General features: G+C 38.0%; 1 protein-coding gene across 6 annotated transcripts in view; it reads left to right on the top strand.

Annotated features, from left to right (window-relative positions):
* Nucleotides 1-27,353, top strand: part of NVL (nuclear VCP like) — a 56,318-nt gene that overhangs the window by 9,624 nt on the left and 19,341 nt on the right. For all 6 annotated transcript variants that reach the window (XR_005556469.1, XR_005556468.1, XR_005556467.1 and 3 more), the window contains 11 exons: nt 743-877; nt 1,249-1,350; nt 3,453-3,570; nt 6,933-7,077; nt 8,621-8,891; nt 10,553-10,771; nt 11,729-11,833; nt 16,935-16,997; nt 19,924-20,043; nt 22,552-22,651; nt 24,917-25,023. Coding sequence is in view for 2 of the 6 variants with exons in the window: in XM_039341697.1 (XP_039197631.1) it covers nt 743-877; nt 1,249-1,350; nt 3,453-3,570; nt 6,933-7,077; nt 8,621-8,891; nt 10,553-10,771; nt 11,729-11,833; nt 16,935-16,997; nt 19,924-20,043; nt 22,552-22,651; nt 24,917-25,023 (1,485 nt within the window). In the remaining 4 variants the exon portion in view is untranslated. The remainder of the gene's footprint in view (nt 1-742; nt 878-1,248; nt 1,351-3,452; nt 3,571-6,932; nt 7,078-8,620; nt 8,892-10,552; nt 10,772-11,728; nt 11,834-16,934; nt 16,998-19,923; nt 20,044-22,551; nt 22,652-24,916; nt 25,024-27,353) is intronic.

The raw sequence follows: 27,353 nt of genomic DNA, 5'->3' as shown, positions 1-27,353 counted from the left end.
TTGATGTTAATATTGCATTATATATCATTCATAAACTTTCAAGTATATCTTTTGTAGCATTAAGAACTAGAAACCTGCTAAGTTTCAGAATGAAAGCTGCAGTTTTCAAGAAATTGTAGGCAGATTTTAGGATTAACAATTTTGCTATCACAACAACTCTGGTGACCGTGTCTGTTCATTACTTTTGCTGAGATTTCTTTGTCAGACTTCATTTTTCTCTTATCAGCATTTATGTATAAGCAGTATGATTATTTGAAAAAGTAAAATAGATTGTTGAACGAAACTCTCAAGTCCAATTTACAAAGCAAAATATCTGTTATTGCATTCATGAATAAGAGAAGATATTCGGTGTTTCTCACTCTGGATGTGCCTTCCTTCATCAGTACATATAAATATACTTGTTAAAAGACAAAGAAAACATTTGTAGCAGCAAAACTACAAGCATTCTTTCATTAACCTGACTCCTGTTCATTCTGCAGTGTTTATCTTTGAAATTGCTAGGACTGAATTCCACATTCTCTCGAGGATCATTAGAGCTACAACTGTCTTACAACTTACCCTTATGCAAAATAAGGACAGAAGTTGAGATTAAAAGTCCATTGACAATGATAGACAATATCCAGCGTAATCAACAAATCCATGTAACCATTTCCCTACATATCCTGATTTGGAATCTAAAAGCAGAGCAGCAAATGATAGCAGTCAAATTAATTTTATTTCAACATTGCCATTTTTATTGTAGGAGATATGTAAGATGTTGATACATATCCGCCATCCTGAAGTGTACACTCATTTAGGAGTTGTTCCTCCTCGAGGATTTCTTTTGCACGGACCACCAGGGTGTGGGAAGACGTTACTAGCGCAAGCAATTGCTGGGGTGAGATTGTTAGAGCAATTACCTTTCCTTTCTCTGTTGTAAACTGTGTTCATTATTTAAAATGTTCACTTTCAGACATGTTTGTTTTCTTAAAATGCTGCTTCTTCCAGGGACAAATTCTGTCTTCTTCCCTGCATTTTGGGCCCCCTGGAAAGTCACAAGGTTGCAATCTGAGGGCTCTTCTGTGGTATCTTATTGAACAAAGCAGGACCTGCAGGGTAAATGTTTGCAAGGCAAATGCCTTTTTGATCATTGCCTGCTGGAACAGAATGTGACCCCACTATTCATTTTTCCTCTGTTTAGCCCGAATCTTGCTAAATGTTTTTACCTAGATTAAATCTGTTTGTTTTCCTCTTTTCTTTTTATTCTAGGAACTTGAACTACCAATACTCAAAGTGGCTGCAACTGAGATTGTTTCTGGAGTGTCTGGTGATTCTGAACAGAAATTAAGGGAGCTCTTTGATCAAGCTGTTGTAAGACCCTCAAAAAATAAGTATTTTATTACTTCATCCATCTTCTAACATCTTTTTTTTTATTGAAAATTTTTATTTTTTCCATTTAAACATTATAAAAATACAATACAATTGTATTTACATACAATACATCCATCTTCTAACATCTTCATTATGAATATGGCCAAATATATGAGAGAAGAAATTATTAAGCAAGGTTTAACATTGTATCATAGCTGGCATATCATAGATTCCAATCCATTTTTATTCCTTCCCTGTTTCACCTTTTTGTTCCTTGAATATTGAATCTTTCTCGAATAAGGATATCACTACACAAGTGTATTGTTTTTAACTTCAGCATAAAACTACATTCAGATTGCCTGTCATCACCCAATGGATGTAACTTGACGTTTGGTCACACAGTTTTGGATTTCAGTTTTTAATTTAGTATTTTTTTTAATTATTCTTGGATAGAAATCACTAAATATTTCATTTCCTTCAGCTTGCTGTTCTGTAGACATGAGTCGTATTATGATTTTTTTTTACATGTTGTGTAGTCCTCTCAGAAAAGATTTTTATTGGGTGAATGCAAAAATATAATAAATGCCTAGTGAATTGGGTCTGTCTACAGATAAACGCTTTTACACCTGGCGCTTCAGATGTGTGTTATGCTACAATTCATATTCTTGTTCTATTGGCTGGAATGAGAATTTTAGTCCAATTACTTGTGAGAGAGTGAAGTATACCATTTTCTTTTGTCACTTTTTCCTTTTCCTTTAACCCAAATGGTATTTTTGTTTTTCTGTGGATTTGTTTCTTTTTTCCTGTTTTTTTCTTTCTCTTTTTTGGTCAACAAAGACGATCCAAGATTGACCCCATTTTATCCCGTTTGAGTGCAGGATAGGCAAACCATTAGGCAGTTAGCCATCTAGTATTGCATTCATTTAAGAAAATGTCTTTAATAACTATCTCTGTGTCACTTAACAAATATATACAAACTTCCTGTCTTTATAAGTATTTTTGTTTATTAGCGAAAAAAATAATTTATATTGTAGTTAGTTAACCTGTACTTAAATTATAGGTCCTTTCTTATAGAAGATTGTCTCTTGAATAGGTTAGCTAGGTGGCACAATTGTTGCACAGTTGAGAATATGTTTTATAATATTATGTCATGAATACATATAGCAATGTGCCTTGTAAACTAATAGGAAAAAATACAGAAAAGTGTTTTCCAAAGTGCAGACATTCATATTTTAACTATGCTAGACTGCTAAATCATTGATAGATATCAAACATTTTTGTCAAAAAAGTAATTGCTAACTCCATTATTTTAAATATTTCATCTTGTTTTCAAATTTAATTATTTGCTGTTCATGGTAAAACTACTTACAGCAGTGGTTCTCAACCTTTTTAATTCCGCAACCCCGAACCGGTCGTAAGTCGAGGACTACTCAACCGGTCGTAAGTCGAGGACTACTCAACTGGTGCAGCACCGTTTGCAGAATGGGACTTTTGGCAGCTCAGCAGGGCAGAGATAGCCTGGACAATTCTTATTGGCTTTTGAAAGCCAATAGAATTAGACTCTATTCAAGAGAGTCTATTCTATTGGCTTTCAAAAGCCAATAGAATAAAATGGAGTAGCACAGCTAAGGAAAAGGGGGAAAAAATGGCGGAGTGCGTTGTTTGGCGACCCCCGTGAAATGGTCCTTCGACCCCAAATGGGGTCCCGACCCACAGGTTGAGAACCACTGACTTACAGAATGATTTGATAAAAATTAAGTATAAAGAAGGATTTGGAAGTAGCCTGGCATGAAGTAGAGTAGAATGGCAGAAGGAAAAAAGGAGCATAGTAAGATATTCTCTTCCATGTGCAGAATCCCATTTTCCACACACCTCAAATACGTATAACGTAGAAACATGCAGATCTCTTTCTCTAGCATGGGGAAATAATTAAGGTTTAATGTCCAATACATACGTGATGAAGTGAAAATCTTGGTTCAGGTTCTAAAAGTCAATGTCTTAGTGAATGTATATTTTAAAATTATAAAATGAAAACCATAGCATGCTTTAATTTATATAATTTCTGGGCTTATACTGATGGAGTATTTGTCTTATATTTCTAGACCAATGCACCATGCATCCTCTTCATAGATGAAATTGATGCTATCACACCAAAAAGAGAAATAGCTTCAAAGGACATGGAGCGGAGAATTGTAGCCCAGCTTCTGACTTGCATGGATGGTCTGTGTTTTAATTATTTAAAGTAAATTGTTATTTACTTCTCCATCAACTGGTTGCAACAATAAGATAAAGGCCTCTGCATTCACAAAGTTATCAACACTGAATCTGATTGACACAGAACATTTCTGGGGAGCTCATAAAATATTGTAGTTGTGCTGATCTGGAGAGACTTCTGGCTTTAATGAACAATCTTATTTTATTTGATACTTCCTTAGTGGAATTGGGATAGATTGATATCTTAATTTGTCTAGAATTCCACTTCAGTGGAGATTTTATTGATTCCTGATAAAATATATGTAAAATCTCATATCTTCTACTAACATGAAGGAATTGCATGGTAATAGTGTTGGAACTAATTTCAGTTTTTCACCTCATTAGAGGAATTTTAAACACATGTTCAGTCTTGACTGGAAAGTCCATTCCCAAAGACAGGAACTTTCTGAAAATAATCATCCATAAGTGCAGCTGGGTTTGATTGATTAGGGGATCAATACTAATAACGTAATTGTTTTCTTCTCAGTTTGTGATGCTAAGTAAGTAATTTGTTTATCCAAAATATTATGACTGGCTTGAGTTATGGTCTTGTGAGCATAATTGGTCTTCCTACTTAGTCATATTTTCTTAAATAATTCTTAAACTGGGCCAGATCTTGTTGGATCAGCTTCAATACACTGTATGTCTATGGAGATTTACAAAGGTGCTATGGAGTTTCTTGGATTTTTCCCTTGAAAACATTTTGTTTCTCATCCAAGAAGCTTTTTCATTCCTTTAAGACTTGTATTTGAGTCAGGATCTCTTTTAACAAGTTAGTAAAAGAATCTTTTTCTGCCATTTTTTCCAACTCAGCAGATAGTGACGCAGTTGGAATTAATCTAATTGTTGATTGTTTGAGTCTAGCTGCCATGCCAATAGCTTGTTAAAAACAAGATAATACATCACAAAAATTAATTACCCAATGGTCAAAGTCTTTATTCATCGAGTCCGATAATATGGGAGTTTTTATTTCCTTGAATCAGAAGAGAAGCAAGCAACATGCCTATAGCAACATCTCAAAAGTGGAAATTCTAAATACAAACATAAATTTACCTCTTGCTCTAGTCTAACTCTTTTCTTCCTATAATCTATCCTGTCTAATCATCAAAACTGTAAATCAAACATTCATTTTTTTTCTATTACACAAAGGCATTTCCAGTCAGTGATAAACATAAATACTGACTTTTCTGATCAAAAAAGTCAATTTAGCTATCTCAGCAAATCTCATTACCAGCCTTCCTTCATTGTGGATAATGCTGAATCCTTCCATCTTTGTGCATACAGTAATCTCATTACAGTTACTGTACACAAAAATAAAGTTCCATGTCTTTTCAATTGTTAATCCCAAAAGCAAAAAATTCTGATCTCAACTGTATATTAATATTTAAAATTCTGTGAATCATATTTTCTCATTGTTCCATCTGTATTGTGACCAAAATTTTAAGCCATTTTTTTCATACATTCTCTTACTTTTTCTTCATTTCTTCTGTTTCAAATTTCAGTAAAACCTTTTTAGCAATGACATGTTCATAATTTGTACACAATTCTGTTTCAGACTCAGTCTTAACAATGTTCAAAACCATAAACTCTCTTGTCTACTTTGAATTTTTCTAATAACCGTAAATAAGAAAATCATTGACAACGATATCACTCTGCCACTGGTTCTCTGATTTATATTTTATATTCCCCTTGAACATAATTCTTTCACAATAAATTAGACATTTGTGTTTGCCTATTATTTCTCATCTATAAAATGTTTCTTCTGATGATAGCCATAAAATGTTTTTGGGCAGAACCTGGCTTTTTATCTGTTCCATATTCTCAATATGGCACATCTAACATAATTATTTTTAAATTCCACATTAACCTTAATTTGTGTCATGCCACAAATATCCATGCCACCCAACTTTCAAGTTGGGTCCTTCTAACATCAAGAGCCTTTTACTTCTCAGCAGTATCTACTCTTTTGTTCATGCCAAACAGCAAGCTGCAAAATACAATTTCAAATCACTAGATCTCACTTTCATATTTCCTTTGACTCTTATAACGCCTAGAATAGTTATGAGCTACATTCCTATTGCCAATTACCTATGATTAATAAATGTTATGAAACCACATTTTTTCTATTGTCTTTTGATGTGGTCATGATAATAAATCAGTTCTTTGCTAAATGAAATATTATTCAGTTTCTGTTGTTCCCAATACACTCCTCCTGTTTCTTTACTGCCTGTCTTTTTCAAGCTTTTTGCAACATCAGACATACATTTAGACAAATAAGAGAGTGAGTTTGGTCTGTTGGTTAAGACACCAGGCTAAAAGCCAGGGGATTATGAGTCCTAGTTCCACTTTAGCCATGAATGTTGGCTGGGTGACTTTGAGCTAGTTATTCTTGCTCAGCCTACAACGTCAGGTTCAGGCAATAAGCTGGCTGGTCAATTCCTGTCATAGCCAATGGATCAGTGCTGGGATGAGCGAAAAGAATCAATCCCTGCAATTGCAAGAAAATGCTGGGAAATAAAAAAAACCTGTATTTAAACAAAGGGTACTTAGGAAGATTTAGTATGTTAATAATTAAACAAAATCTTTCACTATAATTATTTGCATTCCTATATTAACACAGGATTCATCAAGTCCCAACCATATTCAGCCTCAGACCTACTGTTGTAATTCACAGAGCACCTCAAAAATGGCCCATTAAAATGATAACAGAACTGACAATATTCAATAAGTTGTTAAAAACAACTGTTTTTCAGCAGTTTTATTATTAAATCGATTTGCTGCCCATCTCGCCACAGGGCAATTTTTTTTTAGTATTTTTAGGTTGATCTTGGAGATTTAAACCCCAGCAAGAAGTAGTCTGGGAAGGAAGTGATTATAAACCAAACAGATGGCTTGGTGGGATTGGCAGATGATGAGGGAAAGATCAAAGATTTGTGTATCAAGGGGAAGCTGGCAGAAAATAATTTGGCAGGCAAAACCAAGGGACAGAATTGCCATCAAAGCCTTTCCTACCTCTAGAATTGGAACCTAGAATGAGTATAAATAGAATGGTGCATGCAGATATTAAGCTTGCATTATAATCTGCAAATGCATGCTGAGAGTTGCTCTGAGGCTGAAAGTTGTTTGGCAAAAAAACACTAGCTTGAGGAAAGAGAAGGAGCGAGGCAGAGCAATAGCACATGCACTACTCAGAATTAGCATACATATTAAAATGTCTGTCCTCTTGGGTGTGCTATGTGAATAGTTTTACTACAGTATTATTATAGTTTTGGTAACACACCATCCACTCTTTCATTAATTGCGGTTTCCTTCTTTGCTTCTTCTTTCAGACTTGAATACATTGACCACAGCAGCTCAGGTCCTTGTAATTGGAGCAACCAACAGGCCAGATTCACTGGATCCAGCCCTGAGACGTGCGGGAAGATTTGACCGAGAAATTTGTTTGGGGATTCCAGATGAAACAGCAAGAGAAAAGTGCGTCAGTTTTCTTTTTAATTTGCACATTATCATGCAAAGTCATTTGAAGTCCTAATTGGATAGATATTTAACAAGGGAAGATTAGAGGACTTAACTACTGCTTTAGTAATAAATACTGTAGCAGTATTAAAAGAAGCTCATGGAAACTATAAAGCTGCCTGTTATATAGATTTGAAAGTCATAATTGGCATTTGCAGTGCTAGCAGCAAAATCTTTAATAAATTGACAGAACAGCAACAGAAAATGAAAGATTTTATTTACATTAGGTAGGCTTATGTGGGTTCCTTTATCTCTTTCAAGAATGTATTTCTTTTATATTCCAAAAAGTGAGAAGGTTTGAACTAGTTGACCCTCTTCTTCCCAGAGTGAGCTCTTCTGCTATCTAATAATTGCAATAATTGGGGAAACAAGCTTTCTATTGCCTGATTGGGAGATGAAGTTTCCATATCTGTCATCTTAAAGAACAAGTGGCACATTTCACCTTGAGCATAGTTGACACGGGCATTTGATTACGAATAGATTTTTTTCACAAGAGGAAGGCGCTCAATTCTGATGAACTTATAATTTTATTAAATTATAAATAAAAATGACTGCATGATAAGACTGGTTATCTCGCAAGTAATGAAAGTAAATTTGAAGGAAATTAACTTTGATGTGTTGGCTGTCATATACAGGTAGTCCTTGACTTGCAACCATTCGTTTAGTGACCATTTGAAGTTACAAGAGCACTGAAAAAAGAGACGAGCAGTTTTCACACTGGTTGCAGCATCCACCTGGTCATGTGATCAAAATTTGGGCACTTGGCAACTGCCATGTATATTATGTCAGTTGCAGTGTTTCAGGGTCATGCGATCACTATTTGCAACCTTCCCAGCTGACTTGTGACCTGCAAAGTCAATGGGGGAAGTCAGATTCACTTAACAACTATGGCAAAAAGGTCATAAAATGGGGCGAGGCTCACTTAACCACTGCCATGTTTAGCAACAGAAATTTTGGGCTCAATTCTGGCCATACGTTGAGACCTACCGGTAGTCAGAATTGTTTCAGCATAGATATTTAAATGCTTCTAATGTTTTCTAAATATTGTGTCAACATAGAATTAGACATATTTCTAATATTTTGAACACTCTATATCAGTGGTTCTCAACCTGTGGGTCGGGACCCTATTTGGGGTCGAACAACCATTTCACGGGGATCGCCAAACAAGGCTGTCCGCCATTTTTCCCCCTTTTCTTTGGCCTCGCCATTGGCACCTGGTGATGTATAAGTGGTTGGGGGTCACCACAACATGGGGGACTGTATTATGGGGTCACGGCATTAGAAAGGTTGAGAATCACTGCTCTATATCTTAATCTTTTCACAGATTATACCTTTTGGGGGTTGGGGAGGACTAAACAGAAATGATTTCATCAAGCTCTTTCTTTTGGAAGGTGACTCAAACTAAATTATTAAAACAATATTAAATACGTTTAATTAATAAAATCTGGGATTTTTGGATATAAGTTCAGCTGCAAAATCATCTTCATTTTCTTTTCACCAGAATTCTGAAGACATTGTGTCGAAAGCTTCGACTTCAAGAATCCTTTGATTTTGGACATTTGGCTCATATGACACCAGGCTACGTTGGGGCTGACCTTATGGCCCTTTGCCGTGAGGCGGCAATGTGCACAGTTAACAGAGTCCTTGTTAAACTGAATGGGAAGAAATGTGAAGTTACGAAAAATGAAGAAGTAGCATCTGGACAAGACATGCAAAGGAGAACAGAACAAAATGTGAAAAAAGATACCGAAGAACAAGATCTTCCTACTAAAGTATATATTTCATATATAGCTTATTGTATCTATTTGTTCCATGTTTGGGTATATAAAAGAGGGGATTTTCCTAGAAGAAAATTGTAGATATTAAGGACAGATATATTAAAAATGAAAATAAAAATGTATAACTAAATATAGAGCCAGCTTAGTGTAGTAGTTAAGGTATCAGGCCAAAAAATGGGAAAGTTAGATGGAAGTCCATTTGGGACTTGAGCCAGTCACTCTCTCTCAGCCCTAAGAAGGGGACAATGGCAAACTATTTCCAAAATCTTGCCAAGAAAAATGCAGGAACTAGTCCAGGCAGTTGCCAGGACTCAACTTGAAGGCATCTGGCTGGCTGTAGTTCTAGTCTGAAGGACATAGGGAGAGGAGCCATAAAATAGGAGTATGAACCTTTTAATAATGCTTAATCTCTCTGGCTTTCAATACCACTGAACATGTCATGTAGGGATGGCCAACTATGGCAACATTATGACGCATGGACTTCCCAGAATTCCTGAGCCAGCATGGGAGTTGAAGTCCACAGGTCATAAAATTGCCATAATTACCCACCCTTGATGTTATGACTGCCTCCTCCTGACTTAAGGACGGGGAGCAGTGAATGCACTGGTTCTCCTCCACTCCAAAAAGTTACTACCAATCATTGGGAATAATGGTGGAGAGAATGTGCTCTAGGCTCCTCAGTTATAGGATACCACAAGGATTGATGTTATCCCCACTCATGTTGAATATCATCTAGTTTATTTATTATCTAGTCTATGAAATAGGTTCTATGAAAATTATCTGTCAAAAGATTAGAATCATCATCAGCATACTGGTGACAGACACAGTACTATCTCAGTCTCAGCCAGGCAATAATGCCATCCAGTACTTGGATGCGATTTGGTGTAGATGGCAAAGAACTGGCTAAAGCATAATCCCAGTAAAACAGAATCATTCTAGACTGATAAATCCTATGATTCCAGAGAGATTCTATCTTTAGTTCAGGATGGAGTCACACTCCCAGTGCTGAGTGGACTTGAAACTTGAGAGTCCTCTTGGTCTCACAGCTACTGCTCAGGGTACAGCTAACAGCAATGGCCAGAGGACCTTGATACGTCTTCATCTAGTGCAGGGGTCCTCGACCTTGGCAATTTTAAGACTTGTGGACTTCAACTCCCAGAATTCCTCCCAGAATTCTGGGAGTTGAAGTCCACAAGTCTTAAAGTTGCCAAGGTCAAGGACCCCTGGTCTAGTGCACCAGTTGTGACCACTATTGGAATGAAAGAAGTTTGGGTTATTAAATGTCCCTGTCACATGTAAGAGAAAATCTCCAGAAAATTTTAAAACGAGGATTAGTGTGCATTATGTAACGGAAAGAGAAAAATGTTCCTATTCCACTAAAGGCAATTACTTATCAGTATTTTATGTTTTGTTTTTTGTTTTTTAAAAAAACATCACAATATTCCTACAATCTGTTATTCTGCTAAAGAAATCAATAAAAAACAAAGATTATCTTGAAAAATCCATACTAGCTGTCATTACTGTTAGCATTTTAAAATACCTTGCATTTGGACTCCAGATTTTTATCGGTAAACTTAAGGGTGTGTTTCTTTTACCCACAGTCTAATCTAGTTTCGTTTTATTTTCCTCCTCCTCCTCTAATCTCTCTTCTTTAGAATGAATTGCAAAGATTGCTCCAGTTGCTGAAGGAACCAGATCCCCTGGGGGAGGCTCAGCTGCAGAAGCTGTGCATTGAGCTGAAGGATTTCACTCTTGCTCTCTCTTCAGTGCAACCCTCTGCAAAGAGAGAAGGCTTTGTCACCGTTCCTGATGTGACCTGGGCAGATATTGGAGCCCTGGAAGAGGTTCGGGAGGAGCTGACCATGGCTATATTGGTATGGGTGGATGCTTTCACCAAATGTTGATGTACTCTATATGTGATGGTCCTCACTTTCTGAAATTAACTACGGGAGTCTTCCAGCCACTCTGAATTAAAGGCATGTAGTGCATTTTGCATAAAAGGATGTGCAAGGAAATCAGCTCTGCTTTGATTTACAAAGTTAACAGTAAACTAAATTGCTTATTATTGCTCCATTTTGAAAGGGAAGCTTATTCCTGTTAGTTTTAGTATTTAGTATCAGAGGACTTTTGGTCCATTGTTAGTATAATGAAGATATTAATCCAAGGAAAGTAAATAATGTCTAAAAATGATTGCATAGGTGATAGTGAGAATGGTTCCAAAGGAGCTCAATTTGATTGATGAAAGAATACTGAATAAGCTTTGTGGTTATAAATAACCATATACAGTAATAAATAGTCTAAAAGACCCTAAAATAATGTTTACACTTCAGATTCCTAGATAAAGTGAGTCATATTCAACTGGCATCCTAAAGAGTCGCAGGAGGAGGGGGCATCTGTCATTCCCTCCAAATAGTGTGTAATAATGGGGGTGTCACTACCAGGAAGATCCTATTCCTGGCTATGGCACCACAAGCTGAACTCAAGTTGGCTGTTATCAGGGGAGCAAATCATTTAATTAAAGATCATTTAAATTTAATCAATGTCAATACATTGAATTGGGCCAATGTAGAGCTTATAGAACTGGTGATATGTTTACATTCTGCACCAGGTGCAGCTTCTAAACCATTTTCAAGAGTAAACCCACATAGAATTTTTTTTTGCAGTAATCCAATTAGGGCATGAAACACAAAAGCTATGCTATCTTTGTCCCATCAGCATTCCAGCTGCCACAAAGCTGGGTGTAGGACTTCCTTGTTAATTAGTATGCCTTGGTCTGCCTGACCGATAATAGTAGAAGAAAAATAATGTATGTAAGGTGTTTTTTTAAACAGGCACCTGTGAGGAATCCTGAACAATTCCGAGCCCTTGGACTTCTAGCTCCAGCTGGGGTGCTGCTTGCTGGTCCTCCTGGATGTGGCAAAACATTGCTTGCAAAGGTAATTTTGGCTGCTTATTTGCTCAGAGAATTCCAACACTTAAGGATCACTTTTCCCACCAATCTGACTGCATCTGGTTGCTGACGTTTAGAATCTTGGAGCCCAATTCATTAAGGAATTTTTCCCCAGTGATAACCTGATTAACCAATCCTTCAGTTTGCATTCATCTTGGCCTTGTTTATTTTATCCCAAAGAACAAAGCATCTATCAGCATCCAAAGAAATCTCCATGTCTTTATTCAAATTCAATTTAATTACTGGGAAAATAGCACATGGAATAAAAATATCTAAGTAATTAAATTCAGGATATATATGAACATTATCCCCTTTATGGATTACTGCCTTGTCGTGGCGAAGGGGCTTGTGTAACTCAGTGAAGCTATAAGCTATGCCGTGCAGGGCCACCCAAGACGGACAGGTCATAGCAGAGAGTTTTGACAAAATGTGATCCTCTGGAGAAGGAAAGGGCAAACCACTCCAGTATCTTTGCCATGAAAACTCCATGGACAGTACTAAAAGGCAAAAAGATAGGACGCTGGAAGATGAGGCCCTCAGGTCGGAAGGTGTCCAAAATGCTACTGGGGAAGACCAGAGGGCTAGTACTAGTAGCGCCAGAAAGAATGAAGCGACTGGGCCAAAGCTGAAAGGATGCTCAGCTGTGGATATATCTGGTGGTGAAAGGAAAGTCCGATGCTGTAAAGATTTTTTCTCCATAGGAACCTGGAATGTAAGATCCATGAATCAAGGCAAGCTAGACGTAGTCAAAAAAGAGATGACAAGACTGAACATCGACATCTTAGGAATCAGCGAACTAAAATGGACAGGAATGGGTGAATTTAACTCAGATGACCATCAGGTATACTACTGTGGGCAAGAATCCCTCAGAAGAAATGAAGTAGCCTTCATAGTCAATAAAAGAATAGGAAAAGCAATACTGGGATACAATCCCCAAAATGACAGAATGATCTCAATTTGAATCCAAGGTAAACTATTCAATATCAAAATAGTCCAAATCTATGCTCCAGCCACTGGTGCTGAAGAGGATGAATTTCGAAGAGGCAGAGGAACTAGAGATCAAATTGTCAACATACGCTGGATCATGGAGAAAGCTAGGGAGTTCCAGAAAAACATCTACTTCTGCTTCATTGACTATGCTAAAGCCTTTGATTGTGTGGATCACAACAAATTGTGACAAGTTCCTAAAGAGATGGGAATACCAGACCATCTTACTTGTCTCTTGAGAAACCTGTATGCGGGTCAAGAAGCAACAGTGAGAACTGGACATGGAACCACTGCTTGGTTCAAAATTGGAAAAGGAGTTCGGCAAGGCTGTATACTGTCGCCCTGCCTATTTAACTTATATGCAGAGCACATCATGAGAAAGGCAGGGCTAGATGAAACAAAAGTTGGAATTAAGATTGCCGGGAGAAATATCAACAACCTAAGATATGCAGATGATACCACTCTAATGACAGAAAGTGAAGAGGAACTAAAGAGCCTCTTGATGCGGGTGAAGAAGGAGAGTGCAAAAGTTGGCTTGAAACTCAACATTAAGAAAACCAAAATCATGGCATCCGGCCCTCTCAATTCCTGGCAAATAGATGGGGAAGAAATGGAGGTAGTGACAGATTTTATTTTTCTGGGCTCCAAGATCACCTCAGATGGGGACTGCAGCCAAGAAATTAAAAGACGCTTGCTCCTGGGGAGAAAAGCTATGGCAAATCTAGACAGCATACTAAAAAGCAGAGACATCACCCTGCCAACAAAAGTGCGTATAGTCCAGGCCATGGTTTTCCCAGTTGCAATGTATGGCTGTGAAAGTTGGACCATAAGAAAGGCTGAGCGCCAAAGAATTGAGGCCTTTGAACTATGGTGCTGGAGAAGACTCCTGCGAGTCCCTTGGACTGCAAGGCGTTCAAACCGGTCAGTCCTAGAAGAGATCAACCCCGACTGCTCTTTAGAAGGCCAGATCCTGAAGTTGAAACTCAAATACTTTGGCCACCTAATGAGAAGGAAGGACTCACTGGAGAAGGGCCTAATGCTGGGAAAGATTGAGGGCAATAGAAGAAGGGACGACAGAGAATGAGATGGCTGGATGGAGTCACTGAAGCAGTAGGTGTGAACTTAAATGGACTCCAGAAGATGGTAGAGGACAGGAAGACCTGGAGGAACGTTGTTCATGGGGTCGTGATGGGTCGGACACGACTTCACAATTAACAACAACAAAACAATGAACATTATAATTACTTAATGCATTAATATGTAATTCTTTGTTTATCAGTATCATTTCTAACTTAGACTGATAAACAGAGTATTCCACAACTCACCCAGCGCATTAAGCAAATGCATGAAGACCAGAATCAAAGTACTCTTTGAAGTTCAGAAATAGACAATTAGATGTCATCAACATATAATACTAAATTATATTCTAATGAATTGTGAGGAAAAACTAGAGATATTATGATTCTATCTAACAGCACAGGCTGAACGTTCTAAAGATGTATCAAAGGACAAAAAGGACATTCTTCTGTAGTATTTTATAGGGTAAAAAGAAATTTTAAAAATTTACCATTTTTTGTTTGGGAGCCACATTCAAGAGGAATGCTGTGGACATAATTTACTTGGACTTCAGTAAGGCATTTGATAAAGTAGATCACAACCTACTACTTGACAAGATAGAAAAATGTGGGGTAGACAGAACCACCACCAGATGGATCCGTAGCTGGCTGACCGGCCGTACTCAGCGAGTGGTCCTCAATGGAACTGCATCTATATGGAGGGAAGTGTGTAGTGGGGTGCCCCAGGGCTCTGTTCTGGGCCCAGTACTCTTCAACATCTTCATCAACGATTTGGATGAAGGGATAGATGGGGAACTCATCAAATTTGCAGATGACACCAAGCTGGCAGGAATAGCCAACACTCCAGAAGACAGGCTTAAGATACAGAAGGATCTGGACAGACTTGAACACTGGGCACTAACTAACAAAATGAAATTCAATGGTGAAAAAAGCAAGGTTCTACATTTAGGCAAGAAAAACCAAATGCACAAGTACAGCATAGGTGGCACCATGCTCAATAGTAGTAACTGTGAGAGGGACCTCGGAGTCCTAGTAGACAATCACTTAAATATGAGCCAGCAGTGTGCTGCAGCTGCCAAAAAGGCCAACACAGTGCTAGGCTGCATTAACAGAGGGATAGAATCAAGATCACGTGAAGTATTAATACCACTCTTCAATGCCTTGGTAAGGCCACACTTGGAATACTGCATCCAGTTTTGGTCACCACGATGTAAAAAAGATGTTGAGACTCTAGAAAGAGTACAGAGAAGAGCAACAAAGATGATTAGGGGACTGGAGGCTAAAACATATAAGGAATGGTTGCTAGAATTGGTATGTCTAGTTTAACGAAGAGAAGGACAAGGGGGGACATGATAGCAGTATTCCAATATCTCAGGGGCTGCCATAAAGAAGAGGGAATAAGCTATTTTCCAAGCACCTGAAGGCAGGACAAGAAGCAACGGGTGGAAACTAATCAAGGAGAGAAGCAACCTAGAACTAAGGAGAAACTTCCTGACAGTGAGAACAATTAATCAGTGGAACAGCCTGCCTCCAGAACCAGTAAATGCTCCAACACTGGAAGTTTTTAAGAAGAGACTGGACAGCCATTTGTCTGAAATGGTGTAGGGTTTCCTGCCTGAGCAGGGGGTTGGACTAGACGACCTCCAAGGTCCCTTCCAACTTTACCACTACTACTACTACTACTACTACTACCACTACTATTATTATTATTATTATTATCTTTTTGAGAAATACACATTTAATTAAGGTAGCTCACATGTACTGCTTTCAGAATTATCAATAGGTTTTTCGGCATCAAAAATATTGTGCTTGCTAAATGCAATTTGGTCTTTTCTGTCTTTATATAAATCAATTATTATTATTATTATCTTTTTGAGAAATACACATTTAATTAAGGTAGCTAACATATACTGCTTACAGAATTATCAATAGGTTTTTCGGCATCAAAAATATTGTGCTTGCTAAATGCAATTTGGTCTTTTCTGTCTTTATATAAATCAATTATTATTATTATTATTATTATTATTATTATTATTATTATTATTATCTTTTTGAGAAATACACATTTAATTAAGGTAGCTCACATATACTGCTTACAGAATTATCAATAGATTTTTCGGCATCAAAAATATTGTGCTTGCTAAATGCAATTTGGTCTTTTCTGTCTTTATATAAATCAATCACATTCACTGTGATCTTCAGTTATTTTGAGTATGTTTCTAATTTCCTGGATTTGTATTCTCTGTACTGTAATTTTTTTTAAAAAAGAAGTGTTTGAGAAAGCCAGTGTTTCATCATGGTGGTAGAATAAAGATATCATATGGATTTTCATAGATAAAAGGCATATTGTGATGATTATTATGATATAAAATGAAGAAACAGTAGTCCACCTAGTTAGCTGCTGCAAGAAGATTGCACGAAGTAGTTATAAACAGCAGAAAATAGCAACTTGAGAAAGTAGCAACAATGGTGGACTGGTATATCAACAAGAATTACTATTAACCTGCAAGCAGGTAATGGTGGAACTACAAAATAGACAGTTGTAGAAAATGAAGACGCTAGGGTGTTCTGGAACTTTAGAATTCAAACAGACAAGCACCTGCTCTATTACACCCCAGACTGAACAATTGCTGATAAGATAGAAAAAAGTTTGGATAGCAGACATGGCAGTATTAGGAGACAGCAGAATAGAAAGAATTGGAGACAATCACAAAATACAAATACCTACAAATAAAAAAACTGTGGCAAAGATGGCACCAATAGTGATAGGTGCCTTGGGTGCAATCCAAAAATATCTGGAGCACCACTTGAACACCATCAAATCAATTGCAAAGGGCAGCTTTACTCAGAACAGCCTATATCCTGCGCCAGTATCTTTAAAACCATCAAACAAGAAAATCTGCCTATCTCAGATCCTTGGGAAGAATTCAGTAGGTGGATAAAAATGTCACATCTGGTCTAAACATCTGGATGCCTGCGGAACCAACCACATTATGTAGTAACTAAATTATTTTTTTTTACTAGGCTGTAGCAAATGAATCTGGATTGAACTTTATTTCAGTGAAAGGCCCTGAACTATTGAATATGGTGAGTTTTTTTCTAGTTTGCTTGGTGACCACTGTCTTTTAAGCTTTTGCTGATACAAAAAAAAATGTTTGACTGAACTGCATAACTGAGCTATATCCATATAATGAAAATGATTGCGGCATACATATTTATTGACCCCACATTTCCTTTTGCAGTACAGATAGTTCTCAAATTACAACAGAAGTTGGGACCGGAATTGCCATCACTAAGTGGTCACATGACTGCGTCACTTAATGAGGGCAATCCAAGCAGTTGACATAACTCTAGATGTGCAGGTCATTAAGCAGAAAGTGGAAGGATCCCAGGAAAGCGTGCAGGCTGCACAAGGGCTAGGAAACAGAGGCCATGCATGAGCTGAGGATGTGTCTGTGATGTGTGGCTTAAAGTGAGAAAGACTGGAAAAGAGCATGGTGCGTGCATGTGTATATGTGACCACAGAAAGGCCGAGGAAAGAGAGGTACATGTGAGCAAAGAAAGGCCAGAATGGAGGAAAATTTATCCAAGTGACCTTCCCTGCCAGTTTCCCTATAGACCAGCGGTTCTCAACCTGTGGGTCGCGACCCCATTTGGGGTCGAACGACCATTTCACGGGGGTCGCCAAACAACACGATCCGCTGCCGTGCATGCGTGCCACGCAGGGGGCGGCGCTGCGCATGCGTGCCGCACAGGGGGCGCCGCCGCACATGCGTGCCGCGCAGGAGGCAGCGCCGCGCATGCATGCCGCGCAGGGGGCGCCGCTGTGCATGCGTGCCGCGCAGGGGGCGCCGCCGCGCATGCGTGCTGTGCGGGGGGGGCGGCGCGCACGCACGCCGCCTCCTTATGACCGGGGTCGCCGGTATAAAAAGATTGAGAACCACTGCTATAGACTTTGCTTATAGGAAGTAGGCAGGGAAGCCCATAAATAGAATCATGTGATCGTAGAAGAGGGCAGCTGGTTGTAAATACAAGCTGGTTACCAACCAGTCAACTTTTGTTCACATGACCACGAGCCCATGTCATGGCCATAACTTCAGGGACCAGGGCTCAGTCCCTTCGTTTAGCACCAACATAACTTTGAATGGTCACTGAACAAATACAGGTTCATGAGTCTTGGCAGTTGTTAAATAGGTCATCATATGACCAGGTTGAATTTTACTACGTTTTTTGCAGTGGTCATTAAGCAAGGATGGTGGTGTAAGTGAACCCATTTTCTCCAGTGAGTGCTTTTTTGTCAGAAATTGAAAGTGAACACTAGAAACTAGCAAAAACAATTGCTGAAAATGACGGTCATGTGACTTCAGGACACTGCAAATGGCCATAAATGCAAGCCAATTGCTAAGTGCCCCAAATGTGATCACATCACCGGGGTGTGTGCATGTATTGCAGCTGTTGGAACTTGGAAATCAGGTTGTCAGTAGCTCTTGGGAGGTCTGTCATAATTCAAATGGTTGCTAGATAACTTGTCACTAAGTGAGGACTGCTTGTAAGCACAATTACAGAAAGTACAAGAAAAAAGTAGACCGAGCAAGGCAAAGAAGTCAAAGACAGGCAATAAGCGAAAATGAAAGGAAATCTAATTAAATATGGCTTGCTTAGTATATTTATTAGAGAAGGAACTGAGAAATTGAATTTGGTCATTCCATCTAGTCTTGTTCCATAAATTTATACTCATTGGCAGATGGTAATTGTGGCTAGAAAACTGTGTACAATTTCAAAACTTGTTTTGTATCTGGTCATGGCAGAATCCTAAGCATGAATTAATTTGTGACCTAGATCAGAGGTCCCCAACCTTGGCAATTTTAAGACTTGTGGACTTCAACTCTCAGAATTCCTCAGCCAGCTTGGCTGGCTGAGGAATTCTGAGTGTTGAAGTTCACAAGTCTTAAAGTTGCCAAGGTTGGAGACCCCTTGACCTAGAGCAGGGGTCTGCAACCTTAAATACTCAAAGAGCCACTTGGACCCATTTCCCAGAGAAAAAGAAAACACTGGGAGCCCCAAAACTTGCGCGCACATGCACGCGCGAGGGGAGGGGGAGCTCGATTGAAGACTTTAATTAAAAAGAAATAGAGGCTGCTGTGCATGAATTCTCTTTTCTCCCCCTCTCTCTTTCTCTCCCTCTCTCTCTTTCTCCCTCCCTCTCTCTCTTTTTCTCTCTTTCCCCCTCTCTTTTTCCTCTCTCCCTCTCTCTTTCTCTCCCTCTCTCTTTTTCTCTCCCCCTCTCTTTTTTCTCTTTCCCCCTCTTTCTCTCTCCCTCTTTTTCTCTCTCTCCCTCTTTTTCTCTCTCTCTCCTTCTCTTCCCTCTCTCTTTCTCCTTCTCCCCCTCTCTCTTCTCTCTCTTTCTCTTTCCTCTCCCCCCTCTCTCTTTCTCTTTTTCTCTCTCTTCCTCTCTTTCCTCTCCCTCTTTCTCTCTCTTTCCTCTCCCCCTCTCTCTTTCTCTCTCCTCTCCCTCTCTCTCTTTCCTCTCCCTCCCTCCCTCTCTCTCTTTCCTCTCCCCCCTCTCTTTCTCTCTTCCCCCCCTCTCCCTCTCTCCGATCTTCTGCTCATTTGGCAAGCTGGCTTCAAGCTGTTCTCCAACAGGCTGGCTCTCTCTTGCCCTTCCTGCTTCCTACAGAGACGTAGTCAAGGCAGGAGCCCTGCCTAATAAGCTTGTCATCTCATCCATTCTCTTTTTTCTACACACACACACACACACACACAAGCACAGAGAGAGAGGGGGGGGAAGTGCAAGTGCCTCTCTCTGTCTCTGTCTCTCTCTCTCTGCAAATGGCAGAGGAGGCTGGGAGCCGCAAGAGAAGGCTCAAAGAGCCACATGCGGCTCTGGAGCCACAGGTTGCCAAACTGTAACCTAGAGGAATTCCTCTGAACAATCCAACTTCTTATTAAATAAGATTGCAAAATAATATTCTACAGAATTTCATAGAAATTTCCTTTTCCTTCCTGCTTCTAGTACGTGGGGGAAAGTGAACGTGCTGTCCGTCAGGTTTTCCAGCGTGCAAGAAATTCAGCACCTTGTGTCATATTCTTTGATGAAGTGGATGCTTTATGCCCTCGGAGATCCGACCGTGAAGTGAGTCTCTAAAACATTCCCCTAGAGATATTTAACTAAGATGAGATACAGGTTGCAGTGTATATATATCAGTTTGTTATTCTGTATGTTTTCAGAGAAGCCCTATGATGTAAATTAAAACTGGCATTGTACAGATGCCACATCTAGATGGAAAGAGAGGGATTACTAAATGTTGTACGCTGCAATAAAATTTCAACCTATTTTTGCAGACCTGCCTTATATTACCACGGCTAAGTGATTGTTTGCTTGAGGTTTAAAGGTGATTCTGGAAAAAGAAAGCAAACACCAGCCATGTGGGGTTCTGGTTTAGGCATTCTTACAGCAGTAATTACATAAACTGCTTTTCCACTTGGAATTGAAATGTAACTCTGCATATCCAAATCCATTAATGGGTCAGTCATAAAGGACTCAAATGCCTGTATACCAATGTACAGAGTATGAACAGTAAACAGGGTGAACTAGAAATTTAGGTAAATGAGGGCAGATATGATATTGTTGCCATTGCAGAAGCGTGGAATGAAACCCACAAATGGAACACACAGGGATTTAAATTATTTAAAAGAAACAGACCAAATAAAAGAGGAGGTGGAGTTGCTCTCTATATAAGAAATAACTACATCTCTACAGAAATAGAGCACAACAATGGTGAAAACTGTCTTGAATGCATTTGGGTCAATATAAATGGGGGGGGGAATGACATTGCCATAGGTGTATACTATAGGCCACCCAATCAAACAGAGGAAATATATGAACTTTTTGCTAGTCAGCTAACTAAGGTATGTAGGAAGCACATTACAATAGTAATGGGGGACTTTAACTACCCTGACATCAACTGGGAGGCAAACTCTGCACCAAGTGGAAGATCAAACAGATTTCTGACAAACCTAACAGACAACTTTGTCTCCCAAAAAGTAGAGAAGGGAACTAGGGAATTAGCCATATTGTATCTAATCCTCAGTAACATAGATGAAATGATAGAAGGTGTTGAAGCCACAGGAACTTTGGGGAGAAATGATCATGCAGTATTGGAATTCAACATTCTGGAAGCAATAGAACACAGTCAAAGTAGAATCTTGGACTTTAAGAGAGCTAATTTCAATTAACTTAGAGAGGGCTTGAGAAGGATTCCAGGGATGAGAATCCTCAAGGGGAAAACAACTCCAGAAGCTTGGAAAATTTTGAAAAATGAGATAATAAAAGCCCAGTCTAGCACAATACCAATAAAGAAGAAAAAAATAACAATTGTCAAAAGAAACCAGCATGGCTGCATAAAGAACTCTGATAAACTGAAAGATAAAAAGGACAAGTATAAAAAAGAGGGGCACATAACTAAAGCAGAATATCAGCAAATAGTCCAAACTTGCAAAGATGAAGTGAGGAAAGCTAAGGCTCAAAATGAACTAAGGTTTGCGACTAAAATCAAAAATAATAACAAAAAAAGCTTCTTTCAACATGTAAAAAACAAGAAAAAGGTTAAGGAAATGATTGGTCCATTAGTGGGGTGAAGTGGCAAGAAGGTGACAAGCAGCAGAGAGAAAGCAGAACTATTTAACTCGTTTTTTGCATCTGTTTTTATACAAAGGGAAAAAACAGTCCAACCTATCAAAAACAGTAGTATAAAAAACAGATTAGAAACATAAGTTAAGATAGGCAAGAAAATGGTAAGTGAGCACCTGTCCAGCTTACACGAGTTCACATCACCAGGACCAGATGGATTACACCCCAAGGTTCTCAAGGAAGTGGCAGATGTGATCTCAGAACCACTGAACTATATTTTTCAAAGATCCTGGAGCACTGGGGTAGTACCAGAGGACAGGAAAAGAGCTGATGTAGTTCCCATCTTCAAAAAAGGGAAAAAAATAAATCCAGGAAACTACAGACTTATCAGCCTGACCTCAATACCTAGGAAGATTCTGGAAAAGATAATCAAACAACAAATCAGTGAACACCTAGAGGCAAACAAAGTCATTACGAAAAGTCAACATGGGTTTGTCAAAAACAGATCATGCCAGTCAAATCTTACTGCATTCTTTGACCAAGTGACAAAAATAGTGGACCAGAGGAATGCTGTGGATATAATTTACTTGGACTTCAGTAAGGCATTTTATAAAGTAGATCACAACCTACTATTTGATAAGATAGAAAAATGTGGGTTAGACAGCATCACCACCAGATGGATCCGTAGGTGGCTGACCGGCCGTACTCAGCGTTTAGTCCTCAATGAAACCGCATCTACATGGAGGGAAGCATGTGGTGGGGTGCCCCAGAGCTCTGTTCTGGGCCCAGTGCTTATTAATTTGCTATACAATCCTTTTGTTCTTTAGAATTTCATGGTATGATAAATTAGAAATGCTTATATTTTGGTTTTTTGTTTGTTTGTTTGTTTTGAATGATCAAAGGTCAATAGGAAATTAGGGAATAGGATATGGGAATTATGAACGTTCCAGGGGTTTTCTTTTAAATCCATGGTTGTCATTTTTGTCTTACCCCATATTTTTATTCTTACAGTCAGGCGCCAGTGTCCGTGTAGTGAACCAATTGCTTACTGAGATGGATGGACTGGAATCACGTCGTCAAGTTTTCATTATGGCAGCCACAAATAGACCAGGTATAGATCATCAAACAATCAGATATAATCTCAAGTATTTTTGTATTCTGCTCATGTGCAACATGCCTGTGAGTTGACAGTTAATTGGCTTGTTTTCATGAGCTAATTATATTTCCGCATACAATAGTGGGTAAAGAATTTGGTGCACTAGGACCAGAGAGATTTTGCTTCAAAACCACTCACAGATATATATGATTATTGGAGCCTTTTGGTCAAAGATATCTCATGAGATGCTTGGAACAGGGAAAAATTATAAGATGATATGGTTTATCCAGTACCCTACTTCTAAAGGAAAGGTGGGATATAAATCTAATATACGAAAATAACTGTTTTTGGGACAGACTGAATTGTGAAGCTGCTAGACTTGTAAGTGACCATCGGGCCAAGAAATGGTCTCCTTGCGTAATTTTGATGGGCAATAACTTCTCAAGCCTTGTGTATGCAAAATACTAAGCTGTGATTTCCTACAATTAAATTGAAATGATGCTGATAGGATGCAATAAGGAGCTCACATGCGTGGTCAACACTCCTTAAATGAAATGCATATTTTTCTGGGATCCCAAAGCTATCTACAAGCCCAGGAAAAGAGAGAGCTGCTTTAAAGAGGTGCCTCAGTTCTCTGTGTTCCCATCCTTGTTTCAAAGTTTGGCTTTGGGCTGAAAGAGCATGTCCCTAGCAGAGACTTGTCATAGCCATCCTTTTAGTATCATGAGTTTACAGTAGCAAGTAAAGTAATTATGAAGCAAGAGATCTGCACACCTCTTCTTAAAGCTATGGCATCCCTATTACTGAGCTGAAATACTTATTTCTAGAAATGTTGGTTTAAATTTGGGTTTAAAGAATGAATAATATTTTTATTTGTTTTATTATATTATTTTAACACATAGGCAGGACATTATATTATTTGAGTACAGTATTGTTTATAAAATATTAACTAGACATAATTAGCATTCTTAATGTTTGAATAACTTAAACCTTTAAAAATAAAAAGAAGCACTGATGATGTTACTTAGTCTGGTAATGAACGTTTGCAAGGAAACAACCAAGCTCAAAGTACACCAAGGAACTCACATAAAGAAAAAAATTATATCGATGTTAACTATGATTTTTGAAATGTCAGTGTGAATAAGCACAAGTTTGTTTGATTTTTACATCCAGAACTAAATATGGCATTAATAAGCAATTATAAATTACATCAACGTATTTGTTATATGTTTGAAGCATACCATTTCTTGGCTTTAAGTATCATAGCTGCAATGTATATTTATTTTGGATGTTCTTATTGTTTTAGAATGCATTTTGTTGTTTTAATTGTTTTTATATTTTGGGAATTGTAAGCCACCCAGGGTCATTGATTGAGATGGTGGGGGAGGCTACAGAAATTGAATGAATGAGATGAAGTGAATGCTTAATACTAAAGGTCTCCATTGTATTGTTGTTGCATTGTGCTTATTTTTATTATTTATATATTATATTCCACTATATTAAAAAAGAAAAACTAGACAAAACAAAATAACAGCAACAAAGGGAAGTGGTATTTTTTTTAAAAAAAACAAAAACCCGAGTTTCTAATTTTCTCCTTTTTTGTGCCTCTACCAATTTGCCTTTTTTTCGAGGGGGGGAATGTAGCCCCCCCCTAGAAGCCATACCATCAGTGTTTTTATTTATTATGCTGTGTAATATATTATATATATGGGAATCATTCTTCCTTGAATTTGATTAAACTTCTATTATGAATGCATGCTGTTAATTTTGCTATTGCTACATATTTTCTAAGTTTAAGTTCCTAACCAGGTATTGTTGGAATTAATTTCTTTCACCAATGTTGAGCAAAATTTATTGTAATTGTTATGGGCGTATATCTCAAAATATTATTATATTTTTGTTTGATATATTCTGGGATGATGCTTAATAAAGGAACAAGTTGTAATTTTCTTCCGAATTTAATTTTAAAATTTTCTGCATTGTCGTATGTATATTTTTCCAGTAGTTTTAAGGTTTTTTTTCACACCTCCACCTCATGTGGTAAATGTTCCTTTTGTTTTCTGGTATTTCCAACATTTGTTACTGTATGATTTTTTTTTATCTTGGAGATTATTCATGTAGTTGTGAACCATCTGTAAGACATTTTGTACCATTTTTTTTTAGTTGTAAGTTAGAAAAAAAATGTATGCATTTGGTCCATAATTCTTCCTATGGTTGTGTTGTGCATATTTCTTTAAAGTTTTGCACCTGTCTAATATTATTTTCCCATTTTCCCATCAGATATTATAGACCCAGCTATTTTGCGTCCAGGAAGATTGGATAAAACACTTTATGTTGGCTTGCCACCACCTTCAGATCGCCTTGCGATTTTAAAGACTATTACTAAAGTAAGTTTTTTTTAAAAAAAAGCAATATTGTATTGTTCTTAAACTTGAGTCTAATATATATAGTAACATTCTATATACCTTTATCTTGCTTGAGGATTGTGAAACTAGCAAGATCGGGGAAAATTTTTTCCTTGCAAATTTAGTTTCAATTTCTGTCATACTTACTCTGACCTGAGAAGAATTGCAAAATATTGGCCCATCATCTCATGCAAGTGCAGTATGATGCAAGTAACATTGGTGCAAAAATAGTTTTCCCAAGAATTACATACAAGGAAAAGGAATCCTTTTTATTTTATTTTTCTCACTCTTAAGAACTAGATTTCATAGCATTTCCTTGTTGCTCTTTGCCATTTACTTACTACAGACTGGAATTTTAATATAACTCATTCATAACACTGTACAAATATGCAGAGATTAATCAGACATTGAATTGGGTGTTCTCGAACTACAGTATTCGTATTTTTTGTCTCAGTTGTGAGGGACTTCTATCTTTAACTACCTAACAGCAATACTAGACTGCAAGAAAAAAGAAAGATAGAAAATTAAGATGCTATCATAACATCCTTTTTATGTATTTATTTATTTGATTTATATCACACCTTTTGTACTGAATAAGTTGACGGTGTAGATAACACTCCTTTCACTAATTTTTCTCACAACAGAAGCTCTGTGAGGTAGGTTGCTCTGAGAAAGAGTAACTGGCCAAAAGTAACCCATTAAGCTATAATAGCTGAAGATATTGTCAAAGACTTGAGTCACAGTCTACAAAAAATTGATCCTCAGCACAAATGGTTGCCTTCAGCAACCAGCACCTCCCACACCTTCCCCTTTTATAATTCAGCCAAGGCATGGCTTCCTAATGCCTACTCCTTTGCCTTTGGAGCCACCCCATTGTATTCCTCTGTCCCACTCGCTTCTTCTGTCTGCACATTCGTGCATCTGGGATTTGTCCCAGCTGTTCCTCATCGCTGTCCAACTCAGGCTCCCAGCACAGCTATGTCTCAGCCCTAGCGTGAGTAGAGGGGCCAGGCTCCTCGTCTGACCGTAAGTCTTGGAGCTCTTCAGAGCCTTCCTTTGACTCTAATGTCACTCCAGCCCCTCCACCTCATCTGAGTCCTCAGACTGAGCTTCCGGATCCACTAGCTGGCGAGGAATCACAACAGAGAAGGGAAATTAGTGGCCCATTCTGATCCTTGTTGCTGTGTAAGCTTTACAGATCTACTGGCTATATCATTTCTGCCAACTGTAAACAAATTCCACTCTTAGTCACTCAAATTCTCATTTTCATGTACTCAGGAAGCAAGTTTCTAATTTCCCTTATGGAGGTTTTTTTCTGACATATGTAGTTGGCAGTGTGATTAAAACTATATCAATGTATGGTTGTTAGATAGTCACTCCAAACAAAATTTTGTATAATAATACAAAGCAAAGGCTGTATAGGTAGCAGTTTTACTCTTAGCAATTTGCTTTGCTGAACTGAAAATTCTGCAAAGTGCAGTAATAATAGAGGTAACTAATTCTTGGCCATCTTCCCCTCCTCTTGAATCTAATTCTTACCTTAACACCAATGTCCAAACCAAAATTTGTGGTTCACTTTAGCTACATTGTGACTTTTTAAGACTAGTTTGAAATAGAGTAATATACCTTGTTGATTTTAAATTACTAAATCCTACTGAATTCATTGTATATAGATTTTCAGCTTTAATATTTTCTACCAAATAACAGTGAATCTTTTGATATGGTACTGATTTAACAGGGTAAAGCATTTGTAATTTTAGGATTCCCTTGATTAGTTTTCAGGCAGCCTCTGCAAAGTATCAGTATAGTATCTACATACAGTAGATAGCATCTAAAGAGCAACATATACAAAAGTTTTGACTGAGCGTCTAAATAGGTGTGTTTTAATCGCTGGATTGAAAGATCAGATGGACAGTGCAATTTCCTGTACTCAATCATTGGATATCTTTTTCAATATTAGTATGTATTTACTGCAATTATTCCATAAACATATTTACTAAACATTTTTAGTTTATTGCATTTACATCTTGCTTGTTCAGTGATTTCAGAGTTTATCCTAAGTGTAGGGGGACTCTTGGAGCACAAATAGGACCAGAGATCTTAGAGACTGCAATCCAGAGATTGCATTCCCCCATTATATTGTCATGTATTAATCCTGCCAGGTTCAAGACTGCAAGTTGTTTTATCTTGGCTCAATGAACCTGATTTTCTGAAAACCTATTCCAAACATTCCAAACCTATTCCAAGTATTCCTCAATGTGAGCATAAATTTATGTTTATAATCAACTGTCAAGAAATCATCCAAACCTAAT

This window comes from Crotalus tigris, unplaced genomic scaffold (assembly GCF_016545835.1).
Source record: "Crotalus tigris isolate CLP2741 ecotype Arizona unplaced genomic scaffold, ASM1654583v1 scf7180000017771.5222438, whole genome shotgun sequence".
NCBI classification, from domain to species: Eukaryota; Metazoa; Chordata; class Lepidosauria; order Squamata; family Viperidae; genus Crotalus; species Crotalus tigris.
Note: the sequence above shows the minus strand (reverse complement) of the source record. Positions and strands in the feature narration are given on the sequence as shown.